The 21,217-nt window shown below is 44.2% G+C and overlaps 1 protein-coding gene across 1 annotated transcript in view; it reads left to right on the top strand.

Annotated features, from left to right (window-relative positions):
• The window catches only part of LOC112267651 (vacuolar protein sorting-associated protein 8 homolog), a gene marked incomplete at its 5' end in the record, with an annotated part of 131,924 nt that overhangs the window by 81,703 nt on the left and 29,004 nt on the right, over positions 1-21,217 (top strand). The window contains 11 exon segments of the mRNA XM_042315476.1: positions 398-454; positions 612-694; positions 1,374-1,458; positions 1,546-1,734; positions 12,392-12,438; positions 12,615-12,771; positions 13,691-13,780; positions 13,963-14,012; positions 14,014-14,128; positions 14,234-14,315; positions 14,393-14,475. Of these exon segments, the coding sequence (XP_042171410.1) occupies positions 398-454; positions 612-694; positions 1,374-1,458; positions 1,546-1,734; positions 12,392-12,438; positions 12,615-12,771; positions 13,691-13,780; positions 13,963-14,012; positions 14,014-14,128; positions 14,234-14,315; positions 14,393-14,475 (1,038 nt within the window).

Genomic DNA, 21,217 nt, shown 5'->3' with positions numbered 1-21,217 from the left:
TATTGAAACTGGGCAGTAGGAGAACCTGGAGCAGTGTTGTGTTCTTTTGAAACTGGGCAGTAGGAGAACCTGGAGCAGTGTTGTGTTCTATTGAAACTGGGCAGTAGGAGAACCTGGAGCCGTATTGTGTTCTATTGAAACTGGGCAGTAGGAGAACCTGGAGCTGTGTTGTTCTATTGAAACTGGGCAGTAGGAGTACCTGGAGTGGTGTTCTATTGAAACTGGGCAGTAGGAGAACCTGGAGTGGTGTTCTATTGAAACTGGGCAGTAGGAGAACCTGGAGCTGTGTTGTGTTCTATTGAAACTGGGCAGTAGGAGAACCTGGAGCCGTGTTGTGTTCTATTGAAACTGGGCAGTAGGAGAACCTGGAGCTATGTTTTGTGTTGTTGTTCCACAGGTTCTGGAGTTCCTGTGTAGTCCAGACGACGACTCCAGACACACAGAGAGACAACAGGTAGACCACTCTGTCACTCCAAGGTTCAGGACTAAAGTCGTGCACTATTTACGGAATAGGGTGCCATTTCAGATTTGCCCCTAGGGCTCTTTTTCCAAGCGTTGCCTGTGGATTGGTCAGGTCATGTGATCCAGTGGAGGCTGTGATTGGTTCCCAGGTGCTGTTGGAGCTGCTGCAGGTGGGAGGTGTGGTCCAGTTTGATGAGGGACGACTACTGGGACTGGCTGAGAAGGCAGAGTTGTGAGTTATCCTCTTTTATCCTCTCTCTGTTTCTCTCTCTGTCTCTCCCTCTGTCTCTCTCTCTCTATGAATATACTTGTATAGTATATATACTATATTCAACCACTAACTCCTCCCCCTCTCCCTCCCCCTCTGTCCTCCTCTCTCCCTCCCCCTCTGTCCTCCTCTCTCCCTCCCCCCCTCTGTCCTCCTTCTCTCCCTCCCCCTCCCCCCCCTCTCTCTCCCCCTCCTCCTCTCTCCCTCCCCCTCTGTCCTCCCTCTCCCCTCCCATCTGTCCCCTTCTCTCCCTCCCCTCCCCTCTCTCCTCCCCCCTCTGTCCTCCTCTCTACCTCCCCCTCTGTCCTCCTCTCTACCTCCCCCTCTGTCCTCCTCTCTACCTCCCCCTCTGTCCTCCTCTCTACCTCCCCCTCTGTCCTCCTCTCTACCTCCCCCTCTGTCCTCCTCTCTCCCTCCCCCTCTGTCCTCCTCTCTCCTCCCCCTCTGTCCTCCTCTCTCTACCTCCCCCTCTGTCCTCCTCTCTCTCCTCCCCCTCTGTCTCTCCCTCCCCCTCTCTCTCCCCCTCCTCCTCTCTCCCTCCCCCTCTGTCCTCCTCTCTCCCTCCCCTCCCTCTCTCCCTCCCCCCTCTCTCCCCCCCCTCTCTCCCTCCTCCTCTCTCCCTCCCCCTCTGTCCTCCTCTCAGCTACCAGATCTGTGAGTTTCTGTATGAGCAGAAGCATCTGTATGATAAGATTCTGGACTGCTACCTCAGAGACCCTCTGAGAAAGGTATTGTGCAGCGTACCACCCAGTAGACAGTAGGTTCTGACCCTTGCATGGATGAAGTTCACACTGGTCTTATTGACATGTCAACAGGAAGAGATCTTCAACTACATCCACAACCTGCTGTCCATGCCTGGCTACAGCTCAGAGGAGAAACACTGTGTCTGGGACAAGGCCCTGCTGCACATTGCGGAGCTGGTGACCCTTGACCCTGCCAAGTCAGCTGACCTGGTGGCCATGCATTTCCCTGAGGAAGTACGACCCATCATCACCAGACTACAGGTCAGCTGACACGGCCCTCTAGTTTGTTCTTCACTGGTTGCCCTTTTCTTGTGGCAACAGGTCACAAATCTTGCTGCTGTGATGTCACACTGTGGTATTTCACCCAGTAGATATGGGAGTTGGATTTGTTTTCTAATTCTTTGTGGATCTGTGTAATCTGAGGGAAATATGTGTCTCTAATATGGTCATAGATTTGGCAGGAGGTTAGGATGTGCAGCTCAGTTTCCACCTCATGTTGTGGGCAGTGTTGAACCTGCAGTGGTTCGTCCTTTAAAAGTTGCAGCGTACTGCGGGTTGCATGGTGCCACTGTTACTATTAATGCCAGTTAGTGATAGTTTGACCACCGGAGGGCTTGTTTGAGGAGCATTTGATAGCCTTCAATACTGGCTGTACTCGAGAAATGAAAACCTAGTATATGGGACTGATTTTAAGAAATGTTGCTTAATTAATTAGATTAATATTATGGTGTTTCTATTCCAAGGACAACAACTAAAAACCCTCAGGGTTTATGTTAGGATGGAATGGAAAATATGACGCTGTACAACGTGATGGTCGTGAGTACAGTACTGGGCTATTTAACTAGAGAATCCCTGTGTCGTGCGGACCGGGGTTCAATTCCCCGACGGGGAGGAAGGAGTCCTTGTAAGTAAGACTTTGACTTGCCTAATAAAGGTTACACTAAGAGCATAACATTTCTACACTCTAACTGTATAATTGTAGTCTAACCAATACTCAAATGGAGATTCAGTCAAAATATAGATCTGATAGATTTATCAGGACCAGTCCCCATGCTTGTCTCAGAGCAGCTCTAAACAGCTGAAATGGTTGTAGTTGCTTCAAATCCTATTGTTTCTAACCTCAATATGCTCTTTAAATAAATCAGACCTACACGGAACATTACTCAACACTAGTGAGACTCATGTCGCCTAAAATATGACGTGACTTTCCGCCAATAATTGCATTTAGAGGATTGGAGGATATTTCTGTAATTCAGTGATATTTATTCCCGTAGTGATTCGTTATGAATCCATAACTAAATAAACATTGGCATTTTGAAACAGTATTTTTATCATTTTATTAATGAAAGCATAAAGATGCCATTATTAGGCGATAGGGGCGGCAGGGTAGCCTAGTGGTTAGAGCGTTGGACTAGTAACCGCAAGGTTGCAAGTTCAAACCCCTGAGCTGACAAGGTACAAATCTGTCTCTGCCCCTTAACCCACTGTTCCTAGGCCGTCATTGAAAATAAGAATTTGTTCATAACTGACTTGCCTGGTTAAGTAAAGGTTTAAAAAAATATATATTTAAAAAAAAAATGTTTTAGTTTCAAGGTGCAGACTGGCGCTAAGAACAGAACAGCGCAAACCTTTCCCTCGTCAGCACCATTATTAGTGCAATGCACTTCGTGTTGCCAGTGTAGCGGGGGGGGTCCATGGGGGCTAGGTCAGTCTTCTGTGCGCGGCTCTGCAGCCCATCCCGTGCCCCCTGCCCTCTTGCCTTGAACCTTGTGAGCTTTCAGTAGATACAGCTGGAGAACTGCAAGGTAATCTCATTGTGAGCCACTCGGGAGCCATGACCAATATGACCAATATATATTGTCCTGCTAATAACAGGGTTCATAATATATCTGAGAGAATATCCAATGGGCTTTTATATCATTCTAAATTAATAATAATAATAATAATAATAATAATCATTGCTTTGTATAAAAAAATTATATTTTGGAGATTATTTCATTCTCAAATAACGTAAAATGAGCGAGGGAAAACGTCAAGGCCCGGCACGGGTATTGAACCAGCATCTGTAGCAACACAGTTTACACTGCTATGCAGTGTCTCAGACCGCTGTGCCACTCAGACCGCTGTGCCACTCAGACCGCTGTGCCACTCAGACCGCTGTGCCACTCAGGCCGCTGTACAACGTGACCGGTCTGGAGTGGCTCCTACACTACTCCTGTCTGAGCTAAATCATCCTAACAAAATAAAATAACAAAAACCTTAGTGAAACAACAGTTTTAGTGAGTCATACTGAAGTCGTACACAATTATCAGTTTCTATGTAGGTTTATGTCGCCCATTCATTGTCAGTTAGAGACACAGTAGGACCCAGAAGCATAATCGGTGCTCTAACGCCCCCTTGTGGTGGTCTGGAGAAATGAAGTGGTGACGCAGGGTACTGTACTAGACCACACATTACCTCTAAGTCCCTCAGCATAATCACACAACTTTTAGTGGTTCAACCACTGTAGCCTGTCTTCTCTTGAGAGCCAGGTCTGCCTACGGCGACCTTTCTCAATAGCAAGGCTATGTTCACAGGCTATGTTCACTGAGCAAGGCTATGTTCACTGAGCAAGGCTATGTTCACTGAGTCTGTACATAGTCAAAGCTTTAAGTTTGGGTTCGTCTTTTTGTTTTCTCATGATTTGGTTGGGTCTCTCTCTCTCTCTCTCTTCCTCTTTCTCTCCATATCTCTCCCTCTCTCTCTTTCGGTCTCTCTTTGTCTCTCTCTCTTTTAGTCTCTGTCAGTCTGTGTCTCTCTCTATCTCTGTCTCTCTTTTTCTCTCTTCCGACAAACACACACAGAGTCCCGCCACTGTCTGAATCAGCCATGTAATTGCCTGGCTGTTATCGCCGTAGGAACGGGAGATAAGTGCTAATTGAAAATCTGGATTAGCACTGAGTCGTTTACTTTCTGAGAGAACACTGCTGTGTGTGTGTGTGTGTGTGTGTGTCTCTGTGTGTGTGTCTCTGTGTGTGTGTCTCTGTGTGTGTGTCTCTGTGTGTGTGTGTGTGTGTGTGTGTGTGTGTGTCTGTGTGTCTCTGTGTGTGTGTGTGTCTGTGTCTGTTCATTTCATGTCTCTGATTCTGTTGTGTATAGAGTGGAGTTCGTTTCAGGAAAATCTGACAATGGAAGAAAAGAAACACCTTCTGTTGTTGTTATGGACCATGGAGGTGTTGTTATGGACCATGTAAATGTGTTATGGAATGAAAACTGCAACACAGGTTGTAGGTGTTGTTATGGACCATGTAGGTGTTGTTATGGACCATGTAGGTGTTGTTATGGACCATGTAGGTGTTGTTATGGACCATGTAGGTGTTGTTATGGACCATGTAGGGCTCCAAACTGCACACACAGGTGTAGGTGTATCTAATGGGTTGCTGTAGAAGGTGTTGTTATGGACCATGTAGGGCTCCAAACTGCACACACAGGTGTAGGTGTATCTAATGGGTTGCTGTAGAAGGTGTTGTTATGGACCATGTAGGGCTCCAAACTGCACACACAGGTGTAGGTGTATCTAATGGGTTGCTGTAGAAGGTGTTGTTATGGACCATGTAGGGCTCCAAACTGCACACACAGGTGTAGGTGTATCTAATGGGTTGCTGTAAAAGGTGTTGTTATGGACCATGTAGGGCTGCCAACATTTCACTTCATAAGAATCACAATAATCTATGGCATTTAGCATTTTATCCACAGTGACTTACAGGCATGAACTCTTGTTCTCACTCTGTCTCTCACTCTGTCTCTCACTCTGGCTCTCTCAATTCAATTTAAATTCAAATGGCTTTATTGACATGGACAACATACACTACCATTCAACAGTTTGGGGTCACTTAGAAATGTCCTTGTTTTTGAAAGAAAAGCAAATTTTTTTGGTCGATTTAAAATAACATCAAATTGATCAGAAGTGTAGACATTGTTAATGTTGTAAATGACTATTGTAACTGGAAATGGCTGATTTTTGAAAATGGAATATCTACATATCAGCAATCAGAATATCCAATCAGAATATCCATTATCAGCAACCATCACTCCTGTGTTCCAATGCCAAGTTGTGTTAGCTAAGCCAAGTTTATAATTTTAAAATGCTAATTGATCATTTGAAAACCCTTTTGCAATTATGTTAGCACAGCTGAAAACTGTTGTGCTGATTTAAAGAAGGAATAAAACTGGCCTTTAGGTTCGATTACAGGCTCAAAATGGTCAGAAACAAAGAACTTTCTTCTGAAACTCGTCAGTCTATTCTTGTTCTGAGAAATGAAGGCTATTCCATGCGAGAAATTGGCAAGAAACTGAAGATCTCGTACAACGCTGTGTACTACTCCCTTCACAGAACAGCGCAAACTTTCTCTAACCAGAATAGGAGGAGTGGGAGGCCCCGGTGAACAACTGAGCAAGAGGACAAGTACATTTGTGTCTAGTTGTAGAAACGGACACCTCACAAGTCCTCAACTGGCATCTTCATTAAACAATACCCGCAAAACACCAGTCTCAACGTCAACAGTGAAGAGGCAACTCTGAGATGCTGGCCTTCTAGGCAGAGTTTCAAAGAAAAAGCCATATCTCAGACTCACCAATAAAAAGGAAAGGTTAAGATGGGCAAAATAACACAGACACTGGACAGAGGAACTCTGCCTAGAAGGCCAGCATCCCTGAGTCGCCTCTTCACTGTTAATGTTGAGAGTGAGTACTATTTAATGAAGCTGCCATTGGAGGACTTAAGAGGTGTCTGTTTCTCAAACTAGACACACTAATGTACTTGTCCTCTTCTTCAGTGGTGCACCGGGGCCTCCCACTCCTCTTTCTATTCTGGTTAGAGACAGTTTGCTCTGTCTTTTAAAATGATAAACTTGGATTAGCTAACAATACGTGCCATTGGAACACGAGTGATGGTTGCTGATACTGGGCCTCTGTACGCCTATGTAGATATTCCATTATATATTTGCCGTTTCCAGCTACAATAGTCATTTACAACGTTAACAATGTCCACACTGTATTTCTGATCAATTTGATGTTAAAAAAATGTGCTTTTCTTTCAAAACATTTCTAAGTGACACCAAACGTTTCAATGGTTTTATATGTTTGCTAAAGCAAGTGAAATAGATAATAAACAAAAGTGATTTTATTTTAATTAACAGTAAACATTACACTCACAAAAGGAATAGAGACTTTTCAAATGTCATTATTTTTTGTATATACACAGTGTTGTAACGATGTGCAAATAGTTAAAAGTACAAAGGGAGAAATAAAAAAACATAAATATGGGTTGTATTTACAATGGTGTGTGTTCTTCACTGGTTGACCTTTTCTCGTGGCAACAGGTCACACATCTTGCTGCTGTGATGTCACACTGTGGTATTTCACCCAATAGATATGGGAGCTTATCAAAATTGGATTTGTTTTGAAATTCTTTGTGGGTCTGTAATCTGCTGGAAATATGTGTCTCTAATATGGTCATACATTTGGCAGGAGGTTAGGAAGTGCAGCTCAATTTCCACCTCATTTTGTGGGCAGTGTGCACATAGCCCGTCTTCTCTTGAGAACCAGGTCTGCCTACGGCGGCCTCTCTCAATAGCAGGGCTATGCTCACTGAGTTTGTACATAGTTAAAGATTTCCTTCATTTTGGGTCAGTCACAGTGATCAGGTATTCTGCTCTGTTTTTTTTGTTAATTCTTTCCAATGTGTTTGGGAATCGCTTCCTTTTAGGCGGTTGTAGAATTGAATGGCTCATTTCTGGATTTTGATAGTTAATTGGTATCAGCCTTATTCTGCTCTGCATTATTTGGTGTTTTACGTTGTACACAGAGGATATTTTTGCAGAGTTCTGCATACAGACTCAATTTGGTTTTTGTGACGTCTTGGTTGGCCCAGACCTTTTTTATTTCACCTTTATTTAACCAGGTAGGCTAGTTGAGAACACCTTTATTTAACCAGGTAGGCTAGTTGAGAACACCTTTATTTAACCAGGTAGGCTAGTTGAGAACACCTTTATTTAACCAGGTAGGCTAGTTGAGAACACCTTTATTTAACCAGGTAGGCTAGTTGAGAACACCTTTATTTAACCAGGTAGGCTAGTTGAGAACACCTTTATTTAACCAGGTAGGCTAGTTGAGAACACCTTTATTTAACCAGGTAGGCTAGTTGAGAACACCTTTATTTAACCAGGTAGGCTAGTTGAGAACACCTTTATTTAACCAGGTAGGCTAGTTGAGAACACCTTTATTTAACCAGGTAGGCTAGTTGAGAACACCTTTATTTAACCTCTTGCTCCTACTTGAGACGCAGACGTCCCATCTAGACATCAGGAAATGCAAATGTGCTACGCTACATGCTAATAGCACTCGTTAAAACTCAAACGTTCATTAAAATACACATGCAGGGTATCAAATTAAAGCTACACTCGTTGTGAATCCAGGCCACAAGTCAGATTTTTAAAATGCTTTTCGGAGAAAGCATGAGAAGCTATTATCTGATAGCATGTAACACCCCAAAAGACCCACAGGGGACGTAAACAAAATAATTAGCATAGTCGGCGCTACACAAAACGCACAAATAAAATATAAAACATTCATTACCTTTGACCATCTTCTTTGTTGGCACTCCTTGATGTCCCATAATCAATATTGGGTCTTTTTTTTCGCTTAAATCGGTCCATATATAGCCTAGATATCGATCTATAAAGACTGTGTGATAAACGGAAAAAATAGCGTTTCATAACGTAACGTCATTTTTTAAAAGTAAAAAGTCGACGATAAACTTTCACAAAACACTTCGAAATACTTTTGTAATGCAACTTTAGGTATTAGTACACATTAATAAGCGATAAAATTCATCAGGAGGCGATGTAAATTCTATAGGTGGTCGTCTGGAAAAAATGCCCAGAAAAAACTCAACCAATACATCCTGTTGGAGGCCGGAGGGAATCGGTTCCCTTGGGTCGGTTCGACCAAGAATCAAATCCGAAGCAAATGAGAAGACTCTAGACATCCTGTGGAAGCTGTAGGTACTGCAACCTCGGCCTCATTTAATACGGTTCACCTTTAACAATTCCTGGAAGTGGCGCATGGATATTTTTTCCATTTTCAGTGATCAGATTTTCCTGCGCTTTTCGATGAAACAGACGCTCTGTTATAGTCACAGCCGTGATTTAACCAGTTTTAGAAACGTCAGAGTGTTTTCTATCCACACATACTAATCATATGCATATACTATATTCCTGACCTGAGTAGCAGGGCGCTGAAATGTTGCGCGATTTTTAACAGAATGTTCGAAAAAGTAGGGGGTAGGAGCAAGAGGTTTTAACCAGGTAGGCTAGTTGAGAACACCTTTATTTAACCAGGTAGGCTAGTTGAGAACACCTTTATTTAACCAGGTAGGCTAGTTGAGAACACCTTTATTTAACCAGGTAGGCTAGTTGAGAACACCTTTATTTAACCAGGTAGGCTAGTTGAGAACAAGTTCTCATTTGCAACTGCGACCTGGCCAAGATAAAGCATAGCAGTCTGAACAGACAACACAGAGTTACACATGGAGTAAACAATAAACAAGTCAATAACACAGTCGAAAAAAATTGTCTATATACATTGTGTGCAAAAGGCATGAGGAGGTAGGCAAATAATTACAATTTAGCAGATTAACACTGGAGTGATAAATGATCAAATGGTAATGTGCAGGTAGAGATACTGGTGTGCAAAAGAGCAGAAAAGTAAATAAATAAAAACAGTATGGGAATGAGGTAGGTAAATTGGGTGGGCTATTTACCGATGGACTATGTACAGCTGCAGCGATCGGTTAGCTGCTCAGATAGCAGATGTTTGAAGTTGGTGAGGAGATAAGTCTCCAACTTCAGCGATTTTTGCAATTTGTTCCAGTCACAGGCAGCAGAGACCTCTCAACCATGAAGGGCGATGGGTTCTATAACTGAAGTTTAGCCAGATCCTGATATGTATGTCACATGTTCTGTTCCTTTTGATGACGTAGAAGACCCTTCTGGCCTTGTCTCTCAGATCGTTCACAGCTTTGTGGAAGTGACCTGAGGTCCTGATGTTTAGGCCAGGGTATGTATAGTTTCCTGTGTGCTCCAGGGAAACGGTGTCTAGATGGAATTTGTATTCGTGGTCCTGGTGACTGGACCTTTTTTGGAACACCATTGTTTTTGTCTTACTGAGATTTACTGTCAGGGCCCAGGTCTGGCAGAATCTGTGCAGAATAAGGTGCTGCTGTAGGCCCTCCTTGATTGGTGACAGAAGCACCAGATCATCAACAAACAGTAGACATTTGACTTCAGATTCTAGTAGGGTGAGGCCGGGTGCTGCAGACTGTTCTAGTTCCCTCGCCAATTCTTTGATGTATATGTTGAAGAGGGTGGGGCTTAGGCTGCATCCCTGTCTCACCCCACAGCCTTGTGGAAAGAAATGTGTGTGTTTTTTACCAATTTTAACCGCACACTTGTTGTTTGTAATGTCGTATGTTTTCCCCCAACACCATTTTCCATCACTTTGTACAGCAGACTCTCATGCCAAATTGAGCCAAAAGCTTTCTTGAAATCAACAAAGCATGAGAAGACTTTGCCTTTGTTTGCCTTTGTTTGTCAATTAGGGTGTGCAGGGTGAATACGTGGTCTGTCATACGGTAATTAGGTAAGAAGCCAATTTGACATTTGCTCAGTACATTGTTTTCACTGAGGAAATGTACGAGTCTGCTGTTAATGATAATGCAGAGGATTTTCCCAAGGTTGCTGTTGATGCATATCCCACGGTAGTTATTGGGGTCAAATTTGTCTCCACTTCTGTGGATCAGGATGATCAGTCCTTGGTTCCAAATATTGGGGAAGATGCCAGAGCTAAGGATGATGTTAAAGAGTAGAAGTATAGACAATTGTAATTTTGGGTCTGTATATTTTATCATTTCATTTAGGATACCATCAACCCCACAGGCCTTTTTGGGTTGAAGGGCTTGTATTTTGTCCTGTAGATCATTAAATGTAATTGGAGAATCCAGTGGGTTCTGGTCTTTAATAGTTGATTCTAAGATTTGTATTTGATCATGTATATGTTATTGCTGTTTGTTCTTTGTCATAGAGACAAAAAGATTGGAGAAGTGGTTTACCACACATCTCCGTTTTGGATAGATAACTCTTTGTGTTGTTGTTTGTTTCGAGTTTTCCCAGAAGTGGTTAGAGTCTATGGATTCTTCAATTACATTGAGCTGATTTCTGACGTGCTGTTCCTTCTTTTTCCGTAGTGTATTTCTGTATTGTTTTAGTGATTCACCATAGTGAAGGCGTAGACTCAGGTTTTCCGGGTCTCTATGTTTTTGGTTGGACAGGTTTCTCAATTTCTTCCTTAGGTTTTTGCATTCTTCATCAAACCATTTGTCATTGTTGTTAATTTTCTTTGGTTGTCTGCTTGACATTGATAGATTTGATGGGGAAGCTGAGAGGTCAAATATACTGTTTAGATTAGATAGGGAAGCTGAGAGGTCAAATATACTGTTTAGATTTTCTACTGCCAAGTTTACACCTTCACTATTACAGTGGAACGTTTTACCCAGGAAATTGTCTAAAAGGGATTGAATTTGTTGTTGCCTAATTGTTTTTGGTAGGTTTCCAAACAACGTTCTTCCATCTATAGCATTTCTTAATGTTACTCAGTTCCTTTGGCTTTGATGCCTCATGATTGAGTATTGCTCTGTTCAAGTAGACTGTGATTTTGCTGTGGTCTGATAGTTGTCAGGGGCTGACTGTGAACGCTCTGAGAGACTCTGGGTTGAGGTCAGGGGGCTGACTGTGAACGCTCTGAGAGACTCTGGGTTGAGGTCAGGGGCTGACTGTGAACGCTCTGAGAGACTCTGGGTTGAGGTCAGTGGGCTGACTGTGAACGCTCTGAGAGACTCTGGGTTGAGGTCAGGGGCTGACTGTGAACGCTCTGAGAGACTCTGGGTTGAGGTCAGGGGCTGACTGTGAACGCTCTGAGAGACTCTGGGTTGAGGTCAGTGGGCTGACTGTGAACGCTCTGAGAGACTCTGGGTTGAGGTCAGTGGGCTGACTGTGAACGCTCTGAGAGACTCTGGGTTGGGGTCAGCTGACTGTGAACGCTCTGAGAGACTCTGGGTTGAGGTCAGTGGGCTGACTGTGAACGCTCTGAGAGACTCTGGGTTGAGGTCAGGGGGCTGACTGTGAACGCTCTGAGAGACTCTGGGTTGAGGTCAGGGGCTGACTGTGAACGCTCTGAGAGACTCTGGGTTGAGGTCAGGGGGCTGACTGTGAACGCTCTGAGAGACTCTGGGTTGAGGTCAGTGGGCTGACTGTGAACGCTCTGAGAGACTCTGGGTTGAGGTCAGAGATAAAGTAGTCTACTGTACTACTGCCAAGAGATGAGCTGTAGATGTTCCTGCCATAAGAGTCTCCTTGAAGCCTCCCCTTGACTCTGAACAGAACCAGCGTGCGACAAAGCTGCAGGAGTTGTGACCCGTTTGCTTTGGTTGTTTTGTCTTAGTTGTGTATCTCTACTCTGTCAATTTCAATTCAAAGCTTTATTGACATGTTAACATTGCTAAAGCAAGTAAAATAGATAATAAACAAAAGTGAAATAAACAATCAGAAATTAACACGCTAGCTCTATATCTCTCACTCTATCCCTCCCTCTTTCTCTCTCCTGCTCTCTCTCTCTCTCTCCTGCTATCTCTCTCTCTGTCCTGCTATCTCTCTCTCTGTCCTGCTATCTCTCTCTCTGTCCTGCTATCTCTCTCTCTCTCTCTTTCGCTCTCCTGCTATCTCGCTATCTCTCTCTCTCTCCTGCTATCTCTACCTCTCTCTCTACCTCTCTCTCTACCTCTCTCCTGCTATCTCGCTCTCTCTCTCCTGCTCTCACTCTCTAGGATGATCACCTAGTGTTCCAGTTCCTGAGGTGTCTTTTGGACCAGAGGTAAGATCCTTGGTTACTGTGTTGGAGCACAGAAGAATGGAACAGAGTTTTCTCTGTGGTGTGGGTGGATTCGGGTGGGCGGAAGACATCAATATCCTAGTTGTTGTGCTCTCTGGTCTGTTTAATAAACACAACATTATTATATTATTAGAGACACACAACCGTCTGTTTCCCAGTGCTACCTCCAGGGAAGGCCCTCATCCCCAGCCTCTCCTAAGACTGAGCCCCGACCTGCATGAGCTCCACATCGGCTTGCTGTGCCGCTTCACTCCCCGGCAGCTCCCTGACTTCCTCAAGGCCTCTCAGGACTACAGACTAGAGGAGGCCGTCCAGGTAACATCCCTGCACTATAGTATAGCAGTGTGTCTGTGTGTCTGTACCTCTCAGGACTACAGACTAGAGGAGGCCGTCCAGGTAACATCCCTACACTATAGTATAGCTGTGTGTCTGTACCTCTCAGGACTACAGACTAGAGGAGGCCGTCCAGGTAACATCCCTGCACTATAGTATAGCAGTGTGTCTGTACCTCTCAGGACTACAGACTAGAGGAGGCCGTCCAGGTAACATCCCTACACTATAGTATAGCAGTGTGTCTGTGTGTATGTACCTACATGTGTGTGTATCTACTTTAGACTCTGTTGTCTCACTTTTAACCCTGATTGTTCTGGGGTCAAATCAATACCATTTCATAGAGGGAATATTTAACCCCAGACAGACAGTAGTGAGTAAACCCAGAGAATACACTCCCCTGACCCAAACATACAGGAGTGTCTCTCAATGCCTTGTGTTGCTCTCCCTCTCTCCCCTCTCCCTCTCTCTCTCCCTCCATCTCTCCTTTCCCTCTCTCTCTTCCTCGCTCTCCCTCCCTATCTCCCTCCATCTCTCCTTTCCCTCTCTTGCTCTCTCCCTCCCTGTCTCTCTCTCTCCCTATCTCTCTCTATCTCTCTCTATCTCTCTCTCTCTCTCTCTCTCTCTCTCTGTCTCTGTCTCTGTATCTCTGTCTCTGTCTCTGTCTCTGTCTCTGTCTCTGTCCTGTCTCTGTCTCTGTCTGTCTGTCTGTCTGTCTGTCTGTCTGTCTGTCTGTCTGTCTGTCTGTCTGTCTGTCTGTCTGTCTGTCTGTCTGTCTGTCTGTCTGTCTGTCTGTCTGTCTGTCTGTCTGTCTGTCTGTCTGTCTGTCTGTGTCTCTGTGTCTCTGTGTCTCTGTGTCTCTGTGTCTCTGTGTCTCTGTGTGTCTCTATCCCTCCCCCACTAGATAACAGAACAGTACCAGGTCCATGAAGCTACATCCTATCTGTTGGAAAAGAAAGGTGATTCTCACGGAGCCTTTCAGGTCCTGCTGAAGGTACAACATTTCTTCAGAACATCATTTTAATCTAAACCTAATTTACTTTCTGAGGTTATAACAAGGGAAATGTATTTATTCGTCATGTACTTTGAAATCAAGGAATGTGACATTAATTGATATTGCAGGAACCCTTAGAGACGGGCTTTAAGCACTTATGTTTGTACCTCTCTCTCTCTCAGACGCTGAAGGACAAACTCAGCGCTGTCACCTCAGAGAAAAGGAGTGAAGAGGGGGGAGACTGAGAGGGAGGAAGAGAGTCCACTGCAGAGAGTGGAGGGGTCATTGGGTGACATCATCGCTCTGTGTCACAGGAGCTCCCAGAGTCTCAACCAAGAACAGAGAGGGGTATGTGTGTCTGTCTTTCTGTGTGTCTGTCTTTCTGTGTGTCTGTGGTGTGTGTGTGTGTGTCTGTGTGTGTGTCTGGGTATAATAAACTCTCCTCTCCATCAGGTGCTGTGGTTCCCTCTGCTAGAAGCTATGATGTCACCACAGAAGCTGCTCAAGGGACCGGACACACGCACTACATCAGAGGGTGAACACACACACACACACATACACACACATACACACACACATACATACATACTGAGGTGTGTGTTTCTCCCCCAGTATTGAAGGAGCTCACCATGAAGGTCCTGAACAGTATGAGTAGCTTCATCCCCCTGCCTGCTATCATCCAGCGCATTCTACAGGTAATGACTCTCTGCCTCTATATATCTCTCTATATATATCTCTCTATATATATATATCTCTCTCTATATATATCTCTCTATATATATATATATATATCTCTCTATATATATCTCTATATATATATATATATATCTCTCTCTCTCTCTCTCTCTCAGGGAGAGAGAGGGAGAGAGAGAGAGAGAGAGAGAGAGAGAGAGAGAGAGAGAGAGAGAGAGAGAGAGAGAGAGAGAGAGAGAGAGAGAGAGAGAGAGAGAGAGAGAGAGAGAGAGAGAGAGAGAGTGAGAGAGAGAGAGAGAGAGAGAGAGAGAGAGAGAGAGAGAGAGAGAGAGAGAGAGAGAGAGAGAGAGAGAGAGAGAGAGAGAGAGAGAGAGAGAGCGCTCTCTGTGTCTCTCTTTCTCTCTTTCTCTCTTTCTCTCTCTCTATATGTCTCTTTCTCCCAAAGTTCAGACACAACGGTATGGTGGTTAAACGTTTGCCTGCCGACTGTACTTTGCACCTCTGAACAGCGTCTGCAGTCAGTCTCTTTAGTGTTAAAATACTCCCAACCAGAAGGTGGCAGTAGTCTTGTTAAAATACTCCCAACCAGAAGGTGGCAGTAGTCTTGTTAAAATACTCCCAACCAGGTGACAGTAGCCTTGTTAAAATACTCCCAACCAGGTGACAGTAGCCTTGTTAAAATACTCCCAACCAGGTGGCAGTAGCTTTGTTAAAATACTCCCAACCAGGTGGCAGTAGCTTTGTTAAAATACTCCCAACCAGAAGGTGGCAGTAGCTTTGTTAAAATACTCCCAACCAGAAGGTGGCAGTAGCTTTGTTAAAATACTCCCAACCAGAAGGTGGCAGTAGCTTTGTTAAAAATACTCCCAACCAGAAGGTGGCAGTAGCTTTGTTAAAATACTCCCAACCAGAAGGTGTCAGTAGCCGTTGTTTGGAAACGCATATCTGTGCGTATTGCTTATGGCCTAGATTCCAGGCTAATGTTGCTATTTTGTAGAAATCCCTTGCTGTTATTAGCCAGATGACTACAGCTAGATAACTAGCTAGCAATATGACAAATAACCATTTTAATTCACTCTCCATAGTCCCTGACTACCAGTGTCAGCACATAGCCAAATGTTTAGCTAGCTAACTAACATCAGCATATTCACTAGCTAAGGACACTGCGCTAACTCAGCAGCTAACTCACAGCCAGCTTCATGGGAACTAGCTAATCCATTGTGATTTTAATTAAATGTCAATACTAGTGGTTAGCTAGCTTGGAGGAAGTATTTAGTGTTGCGTGCGTTGCGTCTGTGCACTTAGCTAGCTACCATAACCTGCATTGCATATGAAGTGTGATTAGCTCATCCGTATGGACAAAATGTACTTTTTTTTGTTGGTCTCCCCACGTGGGGGTTTGAGCTCTCTGATTGGCTCAAAGTGAAGTTGCTGGCCACTGATTGGCTAACCTCCTCACAGTAGATTTGTCGCTGCCGGGTCGGCACGCAGCAGGTTTGTATTTTGTTCTAGCAAGAGAAGGAACGGCCTCCCACTGTGGGGACTTCCTACCAGCAGTCTGTTGCCACCGATCTTCTCAGTGGTTTGATGCTTTACATGGAACGGCTTTGACAACTGCCATTTTGTACTTTAGTTGTTCACATTACAGTGATAAATTAACATTAAAAAAAACATTATTCAGTAGGAAAATGAGCATCATAACATTTAAATAAGCTTAATATGAAGAACAACATGTTATAAATCAAAACAGAATGACTAACACACACTTAACATAATGAAAGAGAATAGCAACACACACACACAGAATGACTAACACATTCTGACCACTGACCTCCTCACGGAGGACCACTGACCTCACAGAGGACCACTGACCTCCTCTCGGAGGACCACTGACCTCCTCACGGAGGACCACTGACCTCACAGAGGACCACTGACCTCCTCTCGGAGGACCACTGACCTCCTCACGGAGGACCACTGACCTCTTCACAGAGGACCACTAACCTCCAAAACCATGGCCCGCTGTGTGTGTTCCTATTCTCTTTCCTTATGTTAATTGTGTGTTAGTCATTCTCTCTGTGTGTGTGTTCCTATTCTCTTCATTATGTAAAGTGTGTGTTAGTCATTCTCTGTGTGTGTGTGTGTGTGTGTGTGTGTGTGTGTGCCTATTCTCTTTCCTTATGTTAATTGTGTGTTAGTCATTCTGTGTGTGTGTGTGTGTGTGTGTGTGTGTGTGTGTGTGTGTGTGTGTGTGTGTGTGTGTGTGTGTGTGTGTGTGTGTGCCTATTCTCTTCATTATGTTAAGTGTGTGTTAGTCATTCTGTGTGTGTGTGTGTGTGTGTGTGTGTGTGCCTATTCTCTTCATTATGTTAAGTGTGTGTTAGTCATTCTGTGTGTGTGTGTGTGTGTGTGTGTGTGTGTGTGTTCCTATTCTCTTCATTATGTTAAGTGTGTGTTAGTCATTCTGTGTGTGTGTGTTCCTATTCTCTTCATTATGTTAAGTGTGTGTTAGTCATTCTGTGTGTGTGTGTTCCTATTCTCTTCATTATGTTAAGTGTGTGTTAGTCATTCTGTGTGTGTGCTGGTGGGAGGTTAAAGTGGTCATGTGGTGTGTCCCTTGGTGGGCAGCAGTATCTCTGAGACTAACAGCAACACAGTCCCTACTCAATGACTCTCTCTCTCTCTCTCAGGACCCTGTGTATGGTAAAGTTCTGTCTTTCTCTCTCTCTCTCTCTGTCTCTCTCTCTGTCTCTGTCTCTCTCTCTCTCTCTCTCTCAATTCAATTTCAATTCAAGGGCTTTATTGGCATGGGAAACATGTGTTAACATTGCCAAAGCAAGTGAGGTAGATAATATATAAAGTGAATATATAAAGTGAAATAAACAATAAAAATTAACAGTAAACATTACACATACAGAAGTTTCAAAACAATAAAGACATTACAAATGTCATATTATATATATACAGTGTTTTAACAATGTACAAATGGTAAAGGACACAAGATAAAATAAATAAGCATAAATATGGGTTGTATTTACAATGGTGTTTGTTCTTCACTGGTTGCCCTTTTCTCGTGGCAACAAGTCACAAATCTTGCTGCTGTGATGCACACTGTGGAATTTCACCCAGTAGATTTGGGAGTTTATCAAAATTGGATTTGTTTTCGAATTCTTTGTGGATCTGTGTAATCTGAGGGAAATATGTGTCTCTAATATGGTCATACATTGGGCAGGAGGTTAGGACGTGCAGCTCAGTTTCCACCTCATTTTGTGGGCAGTGAGCACATAGCCTGTCTTCTCTTGAGAGCCATGTCTGCCTACGGTGGCCTTTCTCAATATCAAGGCTATGCTCACTGAGTCTGTACATAGTCAAAGCTTTCCTTAATTTTGGGTCAGTCACAGTGGTCAGGTATTCTGCCACTGTGTACTCTCTGTGTAGGGCCAAATAGCATTCTAGTTTGCTCTGTTTTTTTGTTAATTCTTTCCAATGTGTCAAGTAATTATCTTTTTGTTTTCTCATGATTTGGTTGGGTCTAATTGTGCTGTTGTCACTCACTCACTCACTCACACACACACACACACACACACACACACACACACACACACACACACACACACACACACACACACACACACACACACACACATTCAATGGCATGATGTAACACTGTACATATTGCCAAAACTTACTTTGGATATTTACATTATGAAGATAATAAGAGTCAACGGGACAACAGTAACAATAACCAGGGGTCAAACCAACCAGACATTGAACAGTAACAACAATAGCCAAGAGTCAAACAAACCAGACATTGAACAGTAACAACAATAACCAAGAGTCAAAACAACCAGACATTGAACAGTAACCAAGGGTCAAAACAACCAGACATTGAACAGTAACCAAGGGTCAAAACAACCAGACATTGAACAGTAACAACAATAACCAAGGGTCAAAACAACCAGACATTGAACAGTAACAATAACCAGGGGTCAAAACAACCAGACATTGAACAGTAACCAAGGGTCAAACCAACCAGACATTGAACAGTAACAATAACCAAGGGTCAAAACAACCAGACATTGAACAGTAACAATAACCAAGGGTCAAAACAACCAGACATTGAACAGTAACATTAACCAAGGGTCAAAACAACCAGACATTGAACAGTAACAATAACCAGGGTCAAAACAACCAGACATTGAACAGTAACAACAATAACCAAGGGTCAAAACAACCAGACATTGAACAGTAACAACAATAACCAAGGGTCAAACCAACCATACATTGAACAGTAACAACAATAACCAAGGGTCAAACCAACCAGACATTGAACAGTAACAATAACCAGGGGTCAAAACAACCAGACATTGAACAGTAACAATAACCAAGGGTCAAAACAACCAGACATTGAACAGTAACAATAACCAAGGGTCAAAACAACCAGACATTGAACAGTAACATTAACCAAGGGTCAAAACAACCAGACATTGAACAGTAACAATAACCAAGGTCAAAACAACCAGACATTGAACAGTAACAATAACCAGGGGTCAAAACAACCAGACATTGAACAGTAACAATAACCAAGAGTCAAAACAACCAGACATTGAACAGTAACAATAACCAAGAGTCAAAACAACCATACATTGAACAGTAACAATAACCAAGAGTCAATACAACCAGGCATTGAACAGTAACAACAATAACCAAGGGTCAAAACAACCAGACATTGAACAGTAACAATAACCCAGGGTCAAAACAACCAGACATTGAACAGTAACAATAACCAGGGTCAAAACAACCATACATTGAACAGTAACAATAACCAAGAGTCAAAACAACCAGACATTGAACAGTAACAATAACCAAGAGTCAAAACAACCAGACATTGAACAGTAACAATAACCAAGGGTCAAACCAACCATACATTGAACAATAAGTATACAGTAGAGGGCATGTGCAGGTTGATTGGTCTGTCAGACACTGTCCCTCATCTTATAGCAGGCAGCAATGTAGTGCGCTGCCAACCCACAGCTCTCTGCATCCTCCCCCAACAGGACGGGTAGCCTACTCTCATCAGAGAGGTCTTCAAATTTGGGGAAATGACACTCTCTAATTGTTTTATATTTTTACATTTTGTCAGGAAATGCAGCTCCGTCCCAGGTTCTGCTGTGGTGCAGTGGTTGCACAGCCTTTCCTCTACAGGGAGCCAGGTTCTGCTGTGGTGCAGTGGTTGCACAGCCTTTCCTCTACAGGGAGCCAGGTTCTGCTGTGGTACAGTGGTTGCACAGCCTTTCCTCTACAGGGAGCCAGGTTCTGCTGTGGTGCAGTGGTTGCACAGCCTTTCCTCTACAGGGAGCCAGGTTCTGCTGTGGTGCAGTGGTTGCACAGCCTTTCCTCTACAGGGAGCCAGGTTCTGCTGTGGTACAGTGGTTGCACAGCCTTTCCTCTACAGGGAGCCAGGTTCTGCTGTGGTGCAGTGGTTGCACAGCCTTTCCTCTACAGGGAGCCAGGTTCTGCTGTGGTGCAGTGGTTGCACAGCCTTTCCTCTACAGGGAGCCAGGTTCTGCTGTGGTACAGTGGTTGCACAGCCTTTCCTCTACAGGGAGCCAGGTTCTGCTGTGGTACAGTGGTTGCACAGCCTTTCCTCTACAGGGAGCCAGGTTCTGCTGTGGTACAGTGGTTGCACAGCCTTTCCTCTACAGGGAGCCAGGTTCTGCTGTGGCGCAGTGGTTGCACAGCCTTTCCTCTACAGGGAGCCAGGTTCTGCTGTGCTGCAGTGGTTGCACAGCCTTTCCTCTACAGGGAGCCAGGTTCTGCTGTGGTACAGTGGTTGCACAGCCTTTCCTCTACAGGGAGCCAGGTTCTGCTGTGGCGCAGTGGTTGCACAGCCTTTCCTCTACAGGGAGCCAGGTTCTGCTGTGGTGCAGTGGTTGCACAGCCTTTCCTCTACAGGGAGCCAGGTTCTGCTGTGGTACAGTGGTTGCACAGCCTTTCCTCTACAGGGAGCCAGGTTCTGCTGTTGTGCAGTGGTTGCACAGCCTTTCCTCTACAGGGAGACAGGTTTTCCTGTGTCTACCCTTCTCAATGGCAAGGCTGTGCTCACTGAGTCTGTACTTTGTCAAGGGTTTTCTAAGGTTTTGATCAGTGACCATGGTGAAATAGTTAGCCACAGTGTACTGCTGATTTAGGGCCAGATAGCACTGCATTGTGCTTTGTGTTTGTGTTTCCCAATAAGCAATATAGTTTTGTTTTGACTGTGTTGTAATTTGGTTTATTCTGATTGATTGGATGTTCTGGTCCTGAGGCTTCAGTATGTTAGTAGAACAGGTTTGTGAACTCAGGACCAGCTGGATGAGGGGACTGAGGCTTCAGTATGTTAGTAGAACAGGTGTGTGAACTCAGGACCAGCTGGATGAGGGGACTGAGGCTTCAGTATGTTAGTAGAACAGGTGTGTGAACTCAGGACCAGCTGGATGAGGGGACTGAGGCTTCAGTTTGTTAGTAGAACAGGTGTGTGAACTCAGGACCAGCTGGATGAGGGGACTGAGGCTTCAGTTTGTTAGTAGAACAGGTGTGTGAACTCAGGACCAGCTGGATGAGGGGACTGAGGCTTCAGTTTGTTAGTAGAACAGGTGTGTGAACTCAGGACCAGCTGGATGAGGGGACTGAGGCTTCAGTTTGTTAGTAGAACAGGTGTGTGAACTCAGGACCAGCTGGATGAGGGGACTGAGGCTTCAGTATGTT

Source organism: Oncorhynchus tshawytscha, unplaced genomic scaffold (assembly GCF_018296145.1).
Source record: "Oncorhynchus tshawytscha isolate Ot180627B unplaced genomic scaffold, Otsh_v2.0 Un_scaffold_3377_pilon_pilon, whole genome shotgun sequence".
Lineage (NCBI taxonomy): Eukaryota > Metazoa > Chordata > Actinopteri > Salmoniformes > Salmonidae > Oncorhynchus > Oncorhynchus tshawytscha.
The sequence above is the reverse complement of the archived record's forward strand: the minus strand, read 5'-3'. Positions and strand labels throughout refer to the sequence as shown.